Source organism: Rhodamnia argentea, chromosome 2 (assembly GCF_020921035.1).
Source record: "Rhodamnia argentea isolate NSW1041297 chromosome 2, ASM2092103v1, whole genome shotgun sequence".
In the NCBI taxonomy this organism is placed as follows: Eukaryota; Viridiplantae; Streptophyta; class Magnoliopsida; order Myrtales; family Myrtaceae; genus Rhodamnia; species Rhodamnia argentea.
Window position 1 is genome coordinate 8,042,547 of NC_063151.1, and position 19,090 is coordinate 8,061,636.

At 40.1% G+C, this 19,090-nt stretch overlaps 3 protein-coding genes across 9 annotated transcripts; 2 read left to right on the plus strand and 1 right to left on the minus strand.

The window, feature by feature from the left end:
- The first annotated feature begins 1,200 nt into the window (after positions 1-1,200).
- On the plus strand, positions 1,201-4,528 carry LOC115738572 (E3 ubiquitin-protein ligase RGLG4). The gene is given in 12 exon segments (XM_030671199.2): positions 1,201-1,234; positions 1,237-1,424; positions 1,539-1,623; positions 1,709-1,849; positions 1,953-2,066; positions 2,155-2,252; positions 2,544-2,623; positions 2,839-2,944; positions 3,318-3,445; positions 3,612-3,735; positions 4,206-4,262; positions 4,352-4,528. Coding segments are annotated over 12 exon segments (1,239 nt in total). The 3' UTR covers positions 4,436-4,528.
- A 3,595-nt stretch (positions 4,529-8,123) lies between these two features.
- LOC115738571 (CTP synthase) lies at positions 8,124-13,964 on the plus strand. 2 transcript variants are annotated; one of them, XM_048273574.1, is made up of 22 exons: positions 8,124-8,281; positions 8,581-8,701; positions 8,796-8,875; positions 9,024-9,110; positions 9,211-9,261; positions 9,426-9,543; positions 9,611-9,667; positions 9,758-9,822; positions 9,953-10,036; positions 10,118-10,168; positions 10,247-10,309; positions 10,417-10,463; positions 10,580-10,649; positions 10,737-10,799; positions 11,229-11,318; positions 11,441-11,479; positions 11,606-11,833; positions 11,934-12,019; positions 12,185-12,233; positions 12,335-12,415; positions 12,575-12,668; positions 13,231-13,964. In XM_048273574.1, exons 2-22 carry the CDS (start codon positions 8,584-8,586, stop codon positions 13,410-13,412), a joined length of 1,803 nt encoding a protein of 600 aa, XP_048129531.1. In that variant the 5' UTR covers positions 8,124-8,281; positions 8,581-8,583; the 3' UTR covers positions 13,413-13,964. The 2 variants fall into 2 exon arrangements, with proteins under 2 accessions (XP_048129531.1, XP_030527058.2); XM_030671198.2 differs by having other exon boundaries at positions 8,126-8,295.
- A 1,343-nt stretch (positions 13,965-15,307) lies between these two features.
- On the minus strand, positions 15,308-17,356 carry LOC115738573. Of its 6 annotated transcripts, XM_030671203.2 has the most exons (4): positions 17,260-17,350; positions 16,715-16,858; positions 16,293-16,524; positions 15,308-15,967 (listed from the first exon to the last, which is right to left on the minus strand). In XM_030671203.2, the coding sequence occupies exons 3-4, from the start codon at positions 16,483-16,485 to the stop codon at positions 15,399-15,401; spliced, it is 762 nt and encodes a 253-aa protein (XP_030527063.1). In that variant the 5' UTR covers positions 16,486-16,524; positions 16,715-16,858; positions 17,260-17,350; the 3' UTR covers positions 15,308-15,398. The 6 variants fall into 6 exon arrangements, with proteins under 6 accessions (XP_030527063.1, XP_048129533.1, XP_030527066.1 ...); XM_048273576.1 differs by having other exon boundaries at positions 16,293-16,858; positions 17,280-17,356; XM_030671206.2 differs by having other exon boundaries at positions 15,308-15,928; positions 16,293-16,858.
- Between the last annotated feature and the right edge of the window lie 1,734 nt (positions 17,357-19,090).

Below are 19,090 nucleotides of genomic sequence, written 5' to 3' on the forward strand. Positions count from 1 at the left end.
TTTTCTTCTGTTGAGTTGCTTATAGATATTTATATTTTGTTTTTGTCATTTACCAACTTTCATATCAAGTTACCACTTTTATTTCCCTTACTTGCCAACTCTCTCAATTTACCAACTCTTAGAGATTATCGACCTCAATTTCTATGATTACCAACTTTTCTTCGATTATGTTACCAACTAATTTTGCGTCATCAACTCCTATTTGAGTTACTTCATTTGTCCTTTTTATTTTGTTTTGCACTTACCAACCTTTTTATCTCTAATTTTTTTATTTACTTTTGCTCACAACACATTAAATTGATCAGTTATTATATTAGATTGTCAACATCTTTTTTTTTTTTTTTTTTGCGACTTATCAACTTTTCTTCGATTAAGTTACTAACTAGTTTTAAGAATTGGTAACTTAATTCAAAAGTCAGTAAATTTAGAGAAGGAAAAAATAAGCAATGTTTGGTAAGTAACTTAAATGAGAGTTGATAATATAAATATGATCGGTAATTTAGTTTGATAAAAGTTTGTAAATCACTCTGAATTATGTTGGTAATTTCACGTAAGGATTAGTGAGTTTGAAACCTTGATATATTATAGAAATAAAATTTAATGAGTTAGTACAAAATATTGTTAATTTGCAACCTATCAAAAAGAAGTTCGTAATTTCATGAAAGTGTTGGTAAATTAGCAACAAGTTATCCGGAAGTCGCTCATTTTCTCGTACCAACAATTTATCTGCACTTACCAGCATCTATTGAGATTTAGTTGGACTGAGATAAATCCGTATTGTTTGGCATTGTGACACACCCAAAGTCGAAAGATGCAAATTACCAAGCTGCTAGAACTCCATGGAGATCCAATGACAAGGGAAACGAAAACCGAGATTTGCTTTATCCGATATCAAACAAGAGCTACGAGCTTGAGCTAAGTTGAATCGGACCCAACAGAAATAAGAAGCAAAGCTCATGTAAATTCTCAAGGTAGTGTAAGCCTGCGGATCTCCGACACAACATCCATTACTCGTCTTCGTACAAATAATCATACAAGGACCCGAAATACAGTGAGCCGAGGTTAGACTCTCAGTGCTAGCGTGAGCGTTAAGCCGGTTATTTTAGTTGCTGTGTGAATGTGAAAAAGGCTAACAAAGCGGGAAAAAGTCGTTTGTTCCTTCCTTTGCCTTCACGCTCACCGTTAGCCATCATCACGATTATGCCTTCAGACTCTCCTTCTGGGCAAAGTCTGTGCGAGATATGGGCAACTTCTTCTCTTTTCTCAAGAGCGGCTTCCGCCAGCAACCCCGCCGTCCTGCCACCACCCGAAGCACGAGCATAACCAGCAGTAGATCTCCTGACCATCTGACAGAGGTGAAAATGGATTCGTCTGCCAAGCAGAGATATGCCTTCATTCCGGATCGCTTCTCGTCCCTCGATCAGGTACGTTTGGCCCTGCCGAGACGACCGACTGCCATACCCCAGTAGTAAAACAGTAGGGTGCAAAACATTGATTTCTCAGTGTGCGGCGCTAAACTAAGGATGTTTCTGGTATAGGTCACGACGGCCTTAAGAGAAGCCGGGCTGGAGTCCTCCAATCTTATCCTCGGCATAGATTTCACCAAAAGCAATGAGTGGACAGGTTTTACAAGATGTGTTGAGCCTTGAAATTCGTTAATTTAGTTAGAACCCGGTTTCCATTATCTAACAAAATCGAATGCTATCAGGCAAGGTCTCGTTCAACAACCGGAGCTTGCATCGCATCGGAGACGTGCCGAATCCCTATGAGACAGCCATCTCTATCGTCGGCAAGACGTTGGCTCCATTAGACGAAGACAACTTAATTCCTTGTTTTGGCTTTGGGGATGGTATGATTATTCATCTCCTATATCATGGTTATTCGCTTCCTAAATCCTGTCTGGTGTCTCTGTATCTCACCATCTTAATCTCCCCTGCCCCCAACTCTCTAAGTCACGACTCATGATCGAGAAGTATTCAGCTTTCACAGCGATCATTCCCCCTGCCATGGATTCGAGGAAGTTTTGGCCTGCTATAGAAGAATAGTTCCGAGCTTGAAGCTTGCAGGTTGGTGGTTCCTGGCATGTTTATAGCTGTCACTTCCCTTTCTCCCTGGACTAGTCTTGAGTACCTAGTTTTTCGCTTTGTTAATTAGGGCCGACATCTTACGGACCGATAGTCGAGGCCGCCATGGACATTGTGGAGAAAAGTGGCGGCCAGTTCCATGTATTGGTTATCATTGCAGATGGCCAGGTTTGAACATGAATCGCCCCCTTCTCTCTCTCTCCTTCTCTCACCTCCTGCATTCACGCCATGATAAAAGTTGAGGCATCAATACAAATGCGATGCCCCGGCGTAACTTCAAGCCCTTTTCTAGATTCGGACATGCGAATCTTACCAATTACGCGGTATAAATTATGTGATACAAAGGTTTAACCGGTCTTTTATACGATCTTTGTATTTCCGATAGTGTATATCACAGATGACAGACCATTGAAAGATTTTCATACAGATGAAGAGCAATAACTGAAATTAAACACACAGGTCACAAGAAGTGTGGATACAAGGGATGAAGAGCTCAGTCCACAAGAAGAGAGAACAATTGGCTCCATTGTGGAAGCAAGGTAGAACTAGAACTTTGCCGCTTCTTTTTTGCCAATTGAGTCCGAAACCTTTTGCGCGAAAGGTATCGGCCCAAATTCTCCGTTCGGCCGCAGCAGAGATTTCTGCAAAATTAGTGTACAGTTTCTATAAATCCTGCTTATGGTAGAGCCTTATGCTACGTAGAGAAGTGAACGCAAAATTAGTGTCCGTTCTGATGGAGATTCTCGTATCCTAGCTTGTTCCCGCTTGCAATCGTCCTTGTTGGAGTTGGAGACGGGCCTTGGGAAGACATGCAAAAGTTCGACGACAGGATTCCTAAACGTGAATTTGATAATTTTCAGGTTACCCCTCTTCTCTTTCTCCTACTACTCCTACTCCTACTCCTACTCCTACTCCACTCACTTCTATGGTTGAGAGTTTAAAGCCATGGGATTGTCGCAGTTGTGGTTGAGGGATGGATTTCCAGTTTAGGAGCTGGAGATTACCCGTTCGGATCTCACAAACTGTGTGCAAACTACTTTAAATTGGGGCCACCGGTACAGGCAAAAAATTTAGATTTAATCGATTTACAAAGTATGCGGAATATTTCACGGGGTCTCAAGTAGCCGGGTCACCATGCCCGTGGCCCTCAAATTATTAAAAAAAATAACAATATTAAAGAAGAAATTTTCGGACTGGACACTTCATTAAAGAAAATTTTTTGGGTCTGAGCAGTTTGTGAATTTCACTAGCATCATGTCTAAAAGTGGAAGTCCATCGGAGAAAGAAGCGGCGTTTGCTCTTGCTGCTCTCATGGAGATCCCCTTCCAGTACAAAGCCACCCTCGCTCTTGGACTGCTTGGGTATGTATGTCTGCGTCCCAGATCTTCTCTCCCCGTTACCAACATTCAGCATCTTTTCACTCCATTCAATAGCAATGCATCGACTTCACTGAATCTAGTAATTTATCTATTGTTCCCTGATCCCACCGAAATCTGAATGTTCAATTCCTCTATTGAACCAAAAAAGGCATGCTAGGGGCAAAGCAAAGAGGGTGTTTCCACGTCCTCCGCCACCAGGAGGTCCGCACCGGGATGGTGGAATCAGAATGCCTACCAACCTCTCAGCCTCAGCTGATGACCAGCAGAACCAGGTAGCGAGTTTTGCTTTCTCATCTGTTAGTTTTTTGAGCTGGAAGGTACTGCACTGCTGTGCTGGGCTAGAAAGGTGAGAGGCACATTAGTAGTGTAATCTACCGGTTCGAATGTTTGTCGGTTAGACAGACCAGAGAGTAATCTGTGATATCGAAAGCATTCTGCCAAATCTTTCCAATATAATCCATCACGGGTATTCCGTTACATGAATGCAAGTTGGTCCTGCTATGAACCAAATTCACATGAAGTTATTTGAAGAAATAAACCCAGGAGTTACTTCCTTTCACAGTTGTCTATGTATTCCCTGGCTCTAGCGGATAACTAGATTCAGTAAAGACTCCTACAACATGATTTTACCTAGCAACTGGACTAATTTGCAATGTCTTACACTGCAACACTACAGATGGGCTTTCCAATACTGAGTAATTTGCTCACTACGTCTTTTCTCCATCTTCCTCTCTCTGTATAGGTGTGCCCTGTTTGCCTGACAAATCCCAAGAACATGGCGTTCGGTTGCGGTCACATGGTGAAGCTTCTCCAAAGTGTTCTTCGCTGTCGTTTAACTAGAGCTCTCCTTGATAGGATTACTGATGCAGTGAACATGATTAATTGCAGGCTTGCAGAGAATGCGAACGGAGATTGTCCAGTTGTCCGATATGCCGGCAGCCAATCACCAGCAGGCTCAGACTGTACACGTGATTACTCCACCAGGACTGAAAAAAAAAACACACACACACACACTGGCTGCACTTCTGTTGAGCCTCAGGAAGATACTTGAGTTTAGAGAGACTGTTCAATGTACAAAGGTGAACACAGAGATTTTATGTACGTATGTATGAGTACTAGATGCTGGCCCATCCCCTGAAACCCATTGCATGGCAGAGGAAGATCCCTTCATGTCAGTCTATTCATCAAAAAGAATTGATTCCATACATTCATCTCAACTTAGGGCATTTTCTCCTGTCATCAACGCGTTAAGTGTAAAGATCTTGCGAGGGACGCATCATAAGAGTCCAAGGACAAGGATTGGAAATAAGGGTAAAACTCACGGGATGATTTATAACATGCCACAAGGCTGACCAAGTTGATCTAATTTGTCGTTCGAAACCTTCAGTCTACACATGACACCACACAGATCATAGTTGATGAAATCCTGTTCCCCCTTCTCATGTTAGCTTCACAGTTCATAGTTGAGTGAACAAAGTTGAGGCAAGGAGTGTGAAACGGTTAGCGGAAAGTGTACACAAATGAATTGACAAGTGATCGTATCTGCATAACCACGGACTAACCTGAGATTGTAAAACAGATGCAAGTGAAATGACCTTCATGACAAGAGAAAAAGTTGATATACTTGAAAGGTTCACAGCCACTACATAGGCCAAATGTTCTAGCCATATTGTCCGGAAGACATTTCTCGATAGATTAAAGTTGATACAAGAAGGTGCATGAACCAAAACTGATCATTTGATCTCCATATAGTAAGTAGTACGGACATTAACATTGTACACAGAGCAAAGGCAGCGGCGGGATTGCGGCTAGTGCGGAAATTCTGATTCTCATCCTTATCCTTGGCATGATGAATCCTAAATCTTGCAAAATCCATCATCCACTGAGAACAGATGAGAGAGAAAGAATTGGGTGTTCGGGGTGGGTGGATGGGGGGGTGGAATTGACCATCAGCAGCCCCTCTTCGGGGTCACCGCAAACGCAAGGGCCTTCTGCGAAAGGGCAAGGGACTTTGACGGAAGTAAAGTTGTTTTGTCACTGTATTTGGTCAAGCAAACGCAAAGACTCAAATAAATGCATTGACTTTATAAGTTTCATGACTAAAATAAACAAACTCACATCGTAAGGGCCTGTATAGAAACTATTTTGGTTCTCAAATTTTGTTTTTCAAAATAAAAAAAAGGTGAGAATCATATTTTGTAACGTAAATGAGTCTGATTATAATTATGTTCCCAAAAATAGTTTTGGGGCAAAAACAAGAACAAAAAAAAAAATTTTGGTTCCGAGAAAAAGAATCACTTTTGAGAATCACAAAACAGAATGAAAGTTATTTTAATCGGAATCATTTTTTTGGATCGGAATGGTTACCATACAGACCCTAATTATCCCAATTAGTATGAGGGACCAAGACCAACACGAAGTTCTATGTACCTTTTTTTTTTTTTTGTATTTTTAAAGTTTAACATGCGCTAGTCATGTTGCATGTGTTACATGCGTAATTTTGTATTAATTCAGTTTTAGACCTTTTATATTTGTATCAATCCAATCCTTTCGATTAGTTTTGGCGAGTTGATGCTGATGTGATAATTTTTTATAATAATTTAACATTTTTCAAATTATTTGTTTCTTGTTTTTCTTCAATTTTCTTTTTTTCTTTCTTCTTCTTCCTTCAGGTGGTGGCCGGATCGACAATCGACTAGAGGCGGGCGAGGGAGAGGCCTTGGACTGGTTGCCAATCCGGCAATCAGCTGAAGGAAGAGGGAGAGTAAAAAAATAAAATAAAAATTCAAAAAATTAAAATATTATTAAGAATTATCACGTCAATGTCGGCTGGCTAAAATTGATCTGAAAAAATGAATTGGCGCAAAAAAAAAAAAAGAATTAGGACTGAAGTGATGCAATTGCAATAAATTTATAACTTGTTTAGTAATTTTCTAAGTTTTTTTTTTTCAACCATGTCACAAATGTGATCTTCATCTTTCCTTGTGATGTCCATTTTTAACTTAATTTTTTCTTTTGTGATAACTTTCTCGGGATAAACAATTATTGGTTAATTGAATTGGACTATAATAAAAGCTTTTTCTGCGTAGAAGTTTCTCTCCATGGACAAAAAATCAATTGCGGACTAATGTTGCACAAATAATGAAGGTATACTTTTAATGAATTTTTCTATCATTTCCCTACATTACATATTGCTCTAACTAAGAACACGTATAGTGAAAATGTATATTTTAAAAAGGAAATGAGATGAAGCGATGTTGTTATCTACCTCGCTCTGATGCATGATACGATGTCACGATCGGGATGAATATTCGAGAATTTTTTTTTTATATTTATTGCCAAAACACGTATTTTTAATATATTTTATTGGTAAAATCTATTCGAGAAAACCCTTTTTTTCCCCCTACGTACGTACTTAAGTTGAACAAGTGAGAGGAAGTTTGAGAAGGACAAATTATTGAAATAGCGCACGAGCTCTGTGGCTTGGCACGTGACAAGTATAGTCAAATGTCACGTGGGTGAGAACGTCAGCGAATATTCTTCGACTGTAATTATATAAAACAGATAAGTGGGGAGGGTAAATAGAATTACGAAAAGAGATTAAAAAATGTCTAGAAAATTAGGGAAAATTTTAAATAAGGGCTCGAAATACTATCATTGTCTCAAATAAGAGCATGTAGTGAACTTTATTTCAAATAAGGACATGAAATGGTATATCAATTTCAAATAAGGGCTTGAAGTGATCGTGAAATCTCAAAAAAGGCATAGCCTAAAAAGTATTTTTATCATTTTTCCTTTAATTTTTTTTATTTTTCTGGTTTTTTGTTAAATTAAAAGAATTGAAAAAAAATAGGAATACACACAGGCGAGAGGGCTAAGGCCATCAGGATCCCCCACACCTCGGCAAGGGCTAACCAAGGCAACCCTAGAGACCAATACCCACTGGCGACGGGGGGCGCCCACAAGTGAGGGTGTGTATTTTTTTTTATTTCTTTTAATTCTTAAAAAATAGAAGAATGAAAAGACAAAGAAAAAAATTAAAAAATAGAAATAACAGAAATGCCCTTAAAATCAGGTCCTTTTTTAATACTTCATGGCCATTTCAGATTATTTTTTAAAACAAGATTCACTTTAGGCATTTTTTTGAAATAATGTTCACTTCAAGCTTTTATTTGAGAAAATGAAGGTGCTTTAAGATCTTATTTAAAATTTTTCGAGAAAATTATAAAGTGCGAAGATTAATACCTTCATAACGTTTCAAGGAACACATGAAAAAAAAAATCAAGGAAGGGGGGAAATAATACAAGATCTTTAGGATGCGCATAACAATATTTTTAGAGCATAAATTCATTTAGTAACGTATCTTTTAGAGCAAAAATTCGTTTAATTACATAACTTCAAATTTTTTTTGCTACAAGAATAATTTCATAATCACTTGAAGAAATAAAAAAAATTACTTCTTTAAAAAAAGAAATCAACTTCTACTACAAAAGAGAAATTGCAATCAAAGTTTGATTTTTATAGCCGAAGTGTTGCCCTGCGGCCTTATATTACGGTGGAGACAAAGTCCACCCTCGCAATTTCGCAGGCACTTCGTGGCTTCTGATTTTCCTTCTGGAGAGTGGGGGCGACTAGGGGAGTCTCGTCCCTCTAAATAAGAAGTTGGGAGGAGGGACGCAACGCTCTCCCATCCCCCGCCGCCACGACAAGGAGCGAAGCCCAGCGCCCGAGCGAGCGAGGGAGAGAGGGTGTTGACTTCCTCCGCCGACGCAAGGCGGAGCAACGGTCGTCGGAAGAGGCCTCGTATCAACCGCCATTGTGAGCCGAACAAGGTTTCTTATCATTCTCTCCGTTCCCCACCCAACAGCGGCTTCTTCCCTGTCCTTGTGTTTTTCTCTCTGTCTCTGTAAAGATTTGGCATTCATATCCATGTCTACCCACTTTTGTTTCTGCCTTGTCCTTTGGTTTCTGTCACGCCCAACAAACCGCTCGCTCCACTTTCCCTCCTCCTCGTCTTTTCGACTTGTTAGTTCATAGTTCATGCCTTCCGTTCCGCATTTGACAGAGCCTCGACTGACATTTTTGGCACGCCCCATGGGTTTTTGCCTTTGCCGCAGACAATGAAGTACGTCCTCGTCACCGGTGGGGTCGTCAGCGGCCTCGGCAAAGGCGTCACCGCCAGTAGCATCGGGCTCCTCCTCAAAGCTTGCGGCCTCCGCGTCACTTCTATTAAGATTGGTAATCCCCGCTCTGTCTGCCTTGCCGTATCTTTTCCTCTTCTTTGCCTCCTTTGGCTCTTGATTGTCTCTTGTCGTTCTGTGATGCTTTTTAGATCCTTACTTGAACACGGATGCCGGGACTATGTCCCCCTTCGAGCATGGCGAGGTGTTTGTCTTAGATGATGGTGGCGAGGTAACAGTCCTTCCTTGTACGTGTCATTCGACCTTGCACGCTTGCACTTGCTTATCGAGCATACGCGCGCTCTTTGCTTATCTGCCCATGTTCTCGAGAATTTTCTCCTGGTAATGGAGTAAAAGGTCCATCGATATTTTTTTCTTAGGTGGATTTGGACCTCGGAAATTACGAAAGATTTCTCGACATCACTTTGAATAGGGATAATAACATCACAACTGGAAAAATCTATCAGGTATGCAAACTCATCAACTCTTGCATTTTGTATATGGGTTCCTTTGACAATCAAGCAATGCGCCTTCCTAAATTTAACATAAATCTTGGTATTTTAACAGTCGGTTCTTGACAAGGAGAGGACAGGTGATTATCTCGGAAAGACTGTCCAGGTCTGTTTGGCAATTTGATCTTGTAGAATGTAGAGCTTTGCAACTATTGCCTACTCCTATTCAACTTGACTTAGCATTGTCTGTGGTTTAATTTTACGTTCACTTTCAGGTTTTCTTTAGTGCTGGGTTAGATTATTATTTAACCAGATTTTGCTGTTTTCTAGGTGGTTCCACACATTACGGATGCCATTCAAGAGTGGATAGAACGTGCAGCCATGATACCGGTTGACGGCCAAGAAGGCCCAGCAGATGTTTGCGTCATTGAACTTGGTGGAACTATAGGTAAATCGCATCGGTAGTGGCTATCATTTTACTGCTTCTGGGTGGACTAAAATCATATCAAATGCAGGGGATATCGAATCTATGCCATTTATTGAGGCACTTGGTCAGTTCTCTTACCGAGTAGGTAAGGTTACACCATGTTTGCTATAAGTACATTTGCTCCTGAGAGTTTTCGCCAAAACGTTGTTCTTTACTGGCCTAAATATTCTTTCAGGAGCTGGTAATTTCTGCTTGATTCATGTCAGCCTTGTTCCTGTACTCAATGTTGTTGGTGAACAGGTATCTTTGTCAGAATCAACTTGTCAATTGTCTGATTTCTTAAGATGCTAGATATGGATTCAGTAATGAAGAGTGTTCCTGAATTTTGTCCTTAGCACGCTAACCATCATTTTATGATACTGTCCTGCAGAAAACAAAGCCTACCCAGCATAGCGTTCGAGGTCTTAGAGGACTGGGGTTGACCCCAAATATTCTAGCTTGTAGAAGTGCAAAGGTTTACCTCGTCTTTCACTTCTGTACTTCTTTTAATAATTGTGCTGATAGTAGACTAAAGTTGTCAGGTCATCTGTCACAGGTGCTTGATGAGAACGTTAAAGGAAAGCTGTCTCAGTTTTGCCATGTGCCGGTATTGCTCTTAAGTGGTTATAAATTTGTTGGTCTTTTTTGACCAATCATTAATCATTTCTAAGCAACTTGATTCCAGGTAGAAAACATCTTGACTCTATATGATGTCCCAAACATTTGGCACATTCCTTTGCTGCTAAGAGTAAGTAGTTTAGGGACTTCAAAATTCAAACCAGATGCCTTCTATATTTGTTTCATAGCATAAAGCTCAATATTGCTTGTTCGTACCTTTTTTTCAACTCATAATAGGACCAAAAGGCACATGAAGCAATTCTGAAGGGACTGAACCTAATGGGGTATGTGGTTTGAATCGATTCTCCCTTGCCTTTTGTTTTTTCATTCAATAAAGGAATGCTTGCCCCTTTGTTCTGCTTTCTTGGGCATCACTCAATATGTCGCCATTTCTTTCTAGCATTGCAAGGAACCCGGAGTTGGAGGAATGGACTGCTCGCACAAAAGTTTATGACCAGTTGTGTGATACGGTAGGCCTTGAACTTCTTTTTGGGCTGTTTGGGTTTATTTATCCGTGTGATATCAGTTGTCATGCTTTTATTTTGTGCCCGTTGCAGGTACGAATCGCTATGGTAGGAAAGTACACAGGGCTGTCAGATTCTTATCTCTCCGTCCTGAAGGTGAGGTTGGCTCACTGAAGAGTCACATTTTTGCAGGCATTTTGTATAATACGTCTCTTGGATGATTCTGCAATGCTTGCAATTTGATTACTTGCTTTAATGCCTTTCCTTTTTTTTTTTGGGTTCTTGGTGATTGGGTTCACATTTTACCCCTCAAGTCTGATGCAACCACTTTAGTAGTGTGAAAATTTTTCAAATGAGTCTCTATTTGAAAACAACTAGAATCTCATTTGTTTCCATTTCAAAATCTTTTTGGAAAATGAAGTTTCTGGAACACCTTTCTGATTGGCATTTTTTTCTTTGTCACATTATGCCATCCGTCCATAATGACAGATTTATTTGTCAAAAATATGCTCGCGGAATCTCTGTGTGCAGTGTAGTGCTTAGAAGTTTTATTGTAAATTATTCTTACAGTTTGGGTCACGACAGGCTCTTTTACATGCTTCTGTCGCCTGCCGAAGGAAACTTATTGTAGACTGGGTTCCTGCGAGTGACCTGGAGGATATTACTTGGAAAGAGGTGAAGCTGAACCTCATTTCTTACGGGACTTATTATTGTTGTTCTGCTGTATGTCGCGAATAGTAGTTAGGTTGTACACTATCAGTAGACAATAGTCTTTGACTACTTAGTTTTCGTAGCAGTCTCCTGAGGCGTATAAAGATGCATGGAATTCATTGAAGGTACATTTTGTTTTATACTTTACTAGCCTTTTGGCCCAATATGCAGTTTTGATTTCCTCATCTGCTGATACCAGCTAGTTCCATGATCACAACTGATTGAACAACTGAACTATTTTTCGTGCACAGGGTGCTGATGGAGTGCTAGTTCCAGGAGGGTTTGGTGATAGGGGGGTGCAAGGGAAGATTCTCGCAGCAAAGTATGCAAGGGAAAATAATGTCCCATTCTTGGGCATTTGCTTGGGGATGCAAATTGCTGTTATAGAGTTTGCAAGATCTGTGTTGGGCTTGGATGACGCAAGCAGCACGGAATTTGATCCTGAGACGAAGAATCCTTGCGTCATATTTATGCCAGAGGCATGCAGTACTTTCTACAATATATTACTAAAGATGATGATTATTATCCCTTCTGGCTTATTAATTTACTTTTCATCCATTCATGGGCTACATTTATCAGGTTTCAAAGACTCACATGGGGGGAACGATGCGTTTAGGAACAAGGAGGACTTATTTCAGGAACACTGACTGCAAATCTGCAAAGTTGTAAGGAATTCGAAGATTTTTAAATTTGTTTCACGTTCACGAGTGTTAAACTTGGATAAACAAGTGCGTAAGGCTTAATTTTATTCTATGTGGTCGTATCATACTTCCAAGATATGATGTATCATGAAAAGATTCGGTGTATTCATAGAAATTTTATTCCTTTAGGTATGGCAATGCGAGGTTTGTTGATGAGCGACATCGGCACAGATATGAGGTGAACCCATATCAGCATAAAACTGCTTATCATATCAGTCCTGAATAATCTTCTTTTCCTTTGCTGCTTGGTGATTAACAAGGTTAGTTGATATCACCTAGGTAAATCCAGAGGTAGTACCACAACTGGAAAAGGCCGGCCTGCGATTTGTTGGCAGGGATGAAAGTGGGCAGCGCATGGAAGTAAGTATTCGTGGTACTTTTATTATGTTTTCGGATACATTTCATGTACTTCCATTGTAGTTTGTTCATAATAATTGTGGCAGTACCAGATCATTTAGTACCATTAAGTACTTCTGCTTTCTTGTTGATTCCATATTTAATTCTATACGTCAACTGCAGATTGTGGAACTGCCTGATCATCCGTACTTCATAGGTGTTCAGTTCCACCCAGAGTTTAAGTCGAGGCCAGGAAAACCTTCTGGTCTCTTTTTAGGTAATGCATTGTTAAATATAAATTGTTTGTCGTCCCTGTTCATGCACGTCAATGTCTCCATGGTTCTCTACTCATTTGTACATTTGTCTTTCTTTCACTGTAACCATCCTAACCACTATCTAAGAGAGAAAGTTCCACTTAATTTTGCATGGGAACTTTCTTGTGCTGATGCAACCAATGATGAACCTAAATGATGACTTTCTGAGAAGCATCCACGATCTATCTGGAATAGTGCCACCGCTCGTGAATTTGCTTGGTCTGTTCAGTTGTGTTTCCTGTTTGATGGTGTGTCTTTGCCAAGATAATGCTTGGTCTCAGAGTTTTATTCCGTTAGAGTCGGGAGAATTCGTTGGTTCCTAGACCCATTTAGGTGGTGGAAGTTCCTATATTATCAGTTTGAATATTTAAATTGTCTTAGGCACCTAGTTCTACCATTTTATTTGGGAGTGCCAGTAAGATAGATATCATAATCCAGTTCGCTCTTGTTTGCTTTTAGCAGAATTTTTGCTTTCTTCTGATTAACCTGCCTTAGTGTTTTACCGTTGACTTTCAACTGCAACAGGACTTATAGCAGCTTCATGTGGGCAGTGGGACGGAGCCTTATGCCATGGAAGCAAGGCAATCACTAATGGCATGAGTAATGGATCCTCAGTCATGAAAAGTTACATGAATGGAAATGCATCCAGGTTTTTAAATGGCTCATGCAAAGCCGTACCTATGAATGGTAATGGCGTTCACTGTTGATGCATTCTGTGGCAGTCTCACTAAGGAAGTATGGTTCTCTAAGATTATCATAGCTTAATCGCCAGTTTTAGAGGGATTTGAGTCCGTTTGTAAAGCAAACAAGCATAAATACCACCATCTTGTATGGTTGAGTGAAGAGAAGGCGGCAAAGTCATAAATTGCCTCTTCATTTGATGCACTGGATTGCTGGAGAACTCCAGCTTGGAATGTGCGTAAGCTGAGGGTTCTTGCATAATTAAATGGGAATTGGGGCTGGTGACTGCTCAGCATTTTGCTGCCTGTCTGGATACAGCACATGCGATCATCAAGGGATTGCACCTGACTTGAAAGGAAAAGTTTTGTTGGCTGATGATGAGGGTTAATGAAGTTCACATAATACTGAAGCTTCTGACTACACGGAAAAATGAAATGTTTGGTAATTTAGGCTATGTTCAAGGGATTTAATCCCTCCTTTTGGAAAACCTCGAGACTACTTGATTCGTTAATGTTCTTTTTTCTTGGTTCCTAACTCGAGAGCTGTAAGTTTTCATGGAAATGTTCCTGAACGATCTACCCTCTCCTTTGTACTTTCATGTTGCATTGTAGACTTTCTTAGCTTCATGGATTCTCCAATGTTCTCCGGAAGTTCATCTGTTGATGACTGAATTTGGGCGGGATTAATAAACTGGATCTTTTACTTTTTGTTTTATACTTGGATTGATAAACACTTCTATGTATCATAGTTATTGGAGTTGTGTGTTCGTAAACATTATCCCGTAATAGGAAAGAAAAGCCAAATTACGGTTGGGCAGAATGAAAGGATGTGGAGATGGAAATAGTGCCATCATAATGTACACATGCGGATGATTATGTGATTCATGACTCTTGTTCAGATGATAGAAGATTTTTCTAAGTAACAAACGCACAGTACATTGCACTTGCTTGAGTTTTTTAACCATCAAATTAGTTCACCGAACCAGAAAAGCCACCGCCACTACATATCATGCTAGATAACACGCAAGTGCACAAATTGAGGAATAAGAATTTTATGGGAAGCTCCTCCAGCAGGCGGGTGAAATTAAGTCAAGATGGTCTCCATACACAATCTTACTATTGCAGGTGCAGGGGCCTAGTCTGGTATGAAAGAGAGAGATGCTTCGATGGCTTTACTGGCTTATAGGGTCGCTATAGTTTGTGTCACTGTTTAATATAAGGAAGTCATCCTGGAGCTTGAATCTGCAACCGTAGCAGATCTTCTGCAATTGTGAGGTAGCCATACTTCACCTCCACGCTGTTTTGATAGGAAGAATCACACCTCATTGCCTACAATTGACAGTATCAATACTGTCACAACATCACAGATGAGAGAAAGGGGAATGTGAGCACGGATTGACCTGCAAACCACATTCTTGCCTCCCACTCAGTTTTAATTCCGCAATTCTTTGCCTTCTGGTCTTGCAATCAAATGAGCATGTGAATGATGCGGAAATCTATCACTCGTTTCATTGTAATTATATATCGGGAAGCTGGGGCTCCAATCTTGAGATAAGATAGGTTTCAGTGACCGCAACGTCCGATGAATGCGTAAAGCTCCATCAAACTCTGATAACGAAAGATATTTGATTGTTTGACATAGCCCTGCTCCATTAAAACTACTGCTTAAACAATCTCTGCTCAATTTACAACTTCCATAAGAATTTGATGACACGCCATCATGAGGAGGCGCTCCATCCAATGATTTAACTTTTGCAAGACGACGATCTTAAAAGTGTGGCTAGTTCTGTTTGGACTGGGCAACTTCCTGTGAGGGTCACCCTCTTCTTTACCAAACATTTAATGTGTGATTAGATTCACGACAAAGCTATTCCCTCGGTTTCAAGAAGAGCGAATAACAAGCGAAAAAACCAAGCAACCAATTAAAGAACCTGACAAGGTCAAACCAGAGTAGCGGATCCACAGGAAACAGACAATTTTGCCAATGAACAAAAAAATTTCAGCGAACACTCTTCAAAAGTCGACAGGTGAAGCATGATGGACACAAATGAACCATTGACCATCACTTCTCTCAAACACATTAGTCACAAACTGCCCTCCCCAGCTGCTACCTTTGGTTTTAACCAATTCCACACAAGTAACGTAGCCCAAATCCCCTCTAACATGAACTCTAACTTCTCGCAGCTCAATCTCCAATGGGAACTCATAGTTTCCCCATACATGAATCCAACTATCCATAACTGATTCATAACCAGATATGCCAAGGACACCTGGGTGTCCACAACAAACATGATCCCCTTTTGACCAAATAGCTTGCATGGCAGATAAATCACCACTTTTAAATGATCTGTAAAACTCAGCATTTGCTGCTAGCACGGATGCTCTGCTATCCTCTTGAATACTATGAAGCGTATCCCTGATTTTTGCAGCTTTCGCATAGTTTTCCTCCTTAATGGCGACTTGCAGCTCCTGCTCTAAAATTTGCTGATCTAGTATAATGTTTTCGCCAGTAAAAGCACTATCCCCTTGTTTCGCTTGACAAACTGTTGAAGAGAAGAAAGATGAATGGCCTCTAGGAAAGACTGCACCAAATATTGGCAAGGTTAGAGCTGGAAAGAACTGTTCAAAAATTGAACAATATCAGCTGTAACATGCAATTTTTAATAAGCCATTTGCCAAACACAAAATTTTTATAGTCAAGGTGGTGCAAGAAACAACTAAAGAGTTTTTTTTTTTGTTTTTTAACCTTTTACCTTATTCAAGAAAAAAAATAAAAAACCTCCAAGATTAGGAACAGGAAACTACATAGCTAAGGTAACTACCACGACTTCCTGCGGGGGATTTATTTGGCTCATCTATTTTTGCAAACTTAGATGACCATGATAATGATGAGGCAGGGGAACTTACTTGGCTTACAAAATTGTGAACTCAGCCGACCATGATAATGACGAGGCTGGTAACAGGATACTACAATGTCCTCCATCTTATGAGTACAAGAAGAGGCGTAGTATCCTAAGAGGACGGAACGCTTTGATGTGCTGCACTTCCTTGTACAATTAGTACTAGTACAAGGAGAAAAAGTCAATACGACACTCACCATTGAGCTGAACGACTGCCTGACTGTCACTTCAGGTATCTGCTGCCACAAAGAAGACAACTCAACCAGCTAAAGATCTGATTTCACTGCAATCAAAAGTTCAGAATAACAGTTGCTTGGCAGCACACACATGGATACTAGCGACCCAGGTTTTGTGTGGGGATAAAATATCAGATATTGATCGACAGGAAATAGTGGATGGAAAAGGTAAGGCCAAGGGGAAACTTGTCTGTTCACGCTGTCATAGTGGAGAGACGAATTATGTTGCATTAAACATACTCCAGCTAGTTAACATACTTCACCTCTTGGCACGAAACACTAGTTTTGCCAATAACTGAGATATTACAAAACCTCGAGGCGAGCATATAGGAGAAACCTGGAGGATCACTCGTCCATCAGGAATCCAGAATTAACACGTGTACATAGACTAAATTCAGAGAGTTAAGAGAGTATACAGTATCAGTACAAACAGAAAGATGTAAAACTTAATAAGGACCATTCCAAAGCAGATGCTTTCTGGAATTTCATCAAGCAGGTGGTGGAATTGTGAGGGCGTGGGTTTTCATGGACCACAATGTCATCACCCGCTACTCAAGAAGATTCTATGGAGTGTATCAACTGTGCTATTTCATCAGAAAGCAAAAAAATTGAAATTTCTCGAATGGAAAACCGTGGTGTCTTTCTTGACACGGGGGGTAGTGATCTAAACCCAACCAGTAAAAGCGAAAAAATTGAAGAGGAATCAACTGCATCAACCATACAAGCTAGAGTGCATACCGTCAAGTCATACAAATCACTTGCTGCTAGATGGGGGTGGGGGTGTCCTCAAATCCAAGAAAAACTGAGAATATGGGTGCGCTGCAAATCGAAATCGAAATCGGAAGAAGAAGAAGAAGAAGAAGAAGAAGAAGAAGAAGAAGTTATTGCAGGACCACCAATGAAGAAGAAGAAGTGGAAAGCGGAAGGGAACGTTCTCTGCACAAGCAGAAGAAATCGCTTCGGGATGGCAAGTCAAACTCGCTAAACTCGTTGGAATCCCGAGTTGACTCGCGATGTCATCAAGTTTCTCAAATGCTGGGCCTTTTCTCCTCTTCTTCTTCTTCTTCTTCTTCTTTTTGGGCTGATCCAGAAAATCCCCACATAAAGCGAAATTTTTTGGTCACTATACTTTCACGTTTGTTCAGATTTAAGTCCACGCACTTTTCATTTGTCCGAAAAGATTATTCCATTTTCACAAAATTTTATAATCAAGTCCTTCCGATACCAAATCCGGCCAAATCCAGCCATTATGGTCATCAGACAACATCATCGTGTGACGTGAATAACATCTTACCAATGTAGATGTCCATGTGAGCATCCATGGTGTTTGAATTTTATGCACGTCATAGTTCGTGGTTATCCATTATATGTATATCCTCATCCAATGTGAATATGAAAAAAGTATCTTGCACCAACAATGGATTAAATAATAGTAATCATGATTATTTTTTTGTGGAATTCTGTAGTTTACTTACTATTAGAGACGGGTTAAACTCGTGTAGTGCCCCTCTGGCAATTTTGTTTCTAACTTAAGAGAAATAATACGGTACTATAGCCAAATCGTGGCCTTGGAAGCCATGGTTCCCAATTATATGGACGTGGCTATATAGGGTCAAGGCTCCGTAGTGTTAATCAAGTAAATAAAAAATCGGATAAATGCATTGGACGTTCTAAAGCTAGTCATGAAATGCAATTGAGTCTTAAAATTTTCAAAAAAATACAATCACGTTCCTCCGTTAACTCCGTTCAATAAAACCAGTGGAAATTACTAATTTGACCTTTTTTTTAAATCATTTTCTCTCTTCCACGTGGCGTTTACATTGCTAAAAGTGAAACTCATGACTAGAACATTTTAGTCCTAATCATAATTTTTTGGCAAATATATTACCGGGACTATATTTAAAAAAAAAAGGCTATGTTTTGAAAAAAGAATACAAAAAAGCAGAAAAATGAAGCGTCAACGCCCCATCGTAGCTGGTAAGGGCTGGTCTTATAATAAGTTTACCGTATTTATAGCCAATTCAGCAATATTTGGGTTCTATTCTTTTTATTTATTTATTTTTTTGTATTTTGTCTCGCGCCCGGTGCAAACGTAAGAAAGAACCTCGCAGTTTCCCATCGATTACTTGCTCTATTTGATTGCAGAGTGCATCCGAAAGTCACAAGGCCGGCTCTCTCACCGACACTTCGCCGGCAAGGGCCTGGGCGAGGTGAGGCAAGCTCTCCTTGGGGGAGTCGAGGTTGTCATTCACCGGCCTAGCCTGAGGGTGGCCTCGCCCGATCGAGTGAGGGCAGACATCACCGGTCACAAGAAAGCATTCAACTTTAGATTTCTCAAAAATATGATGATTTGAAATCCACCATCAACCATGAATTAAGTGCAAAAGTTTTTGCAAACATAACACTACAAATAAATCTCTCATGTTCTAAGAAGTCCTCTCATTCTTCTTCTAAACAGAGTCCTCATCATAAACCTAAAATTTACTGTTGTTATGAATCGAATGAGTGTTAGAGTAATTAAAGTCGTTTGCTAAGATCACTTACACTTGTAGTGTATGTTGTTTTTAGA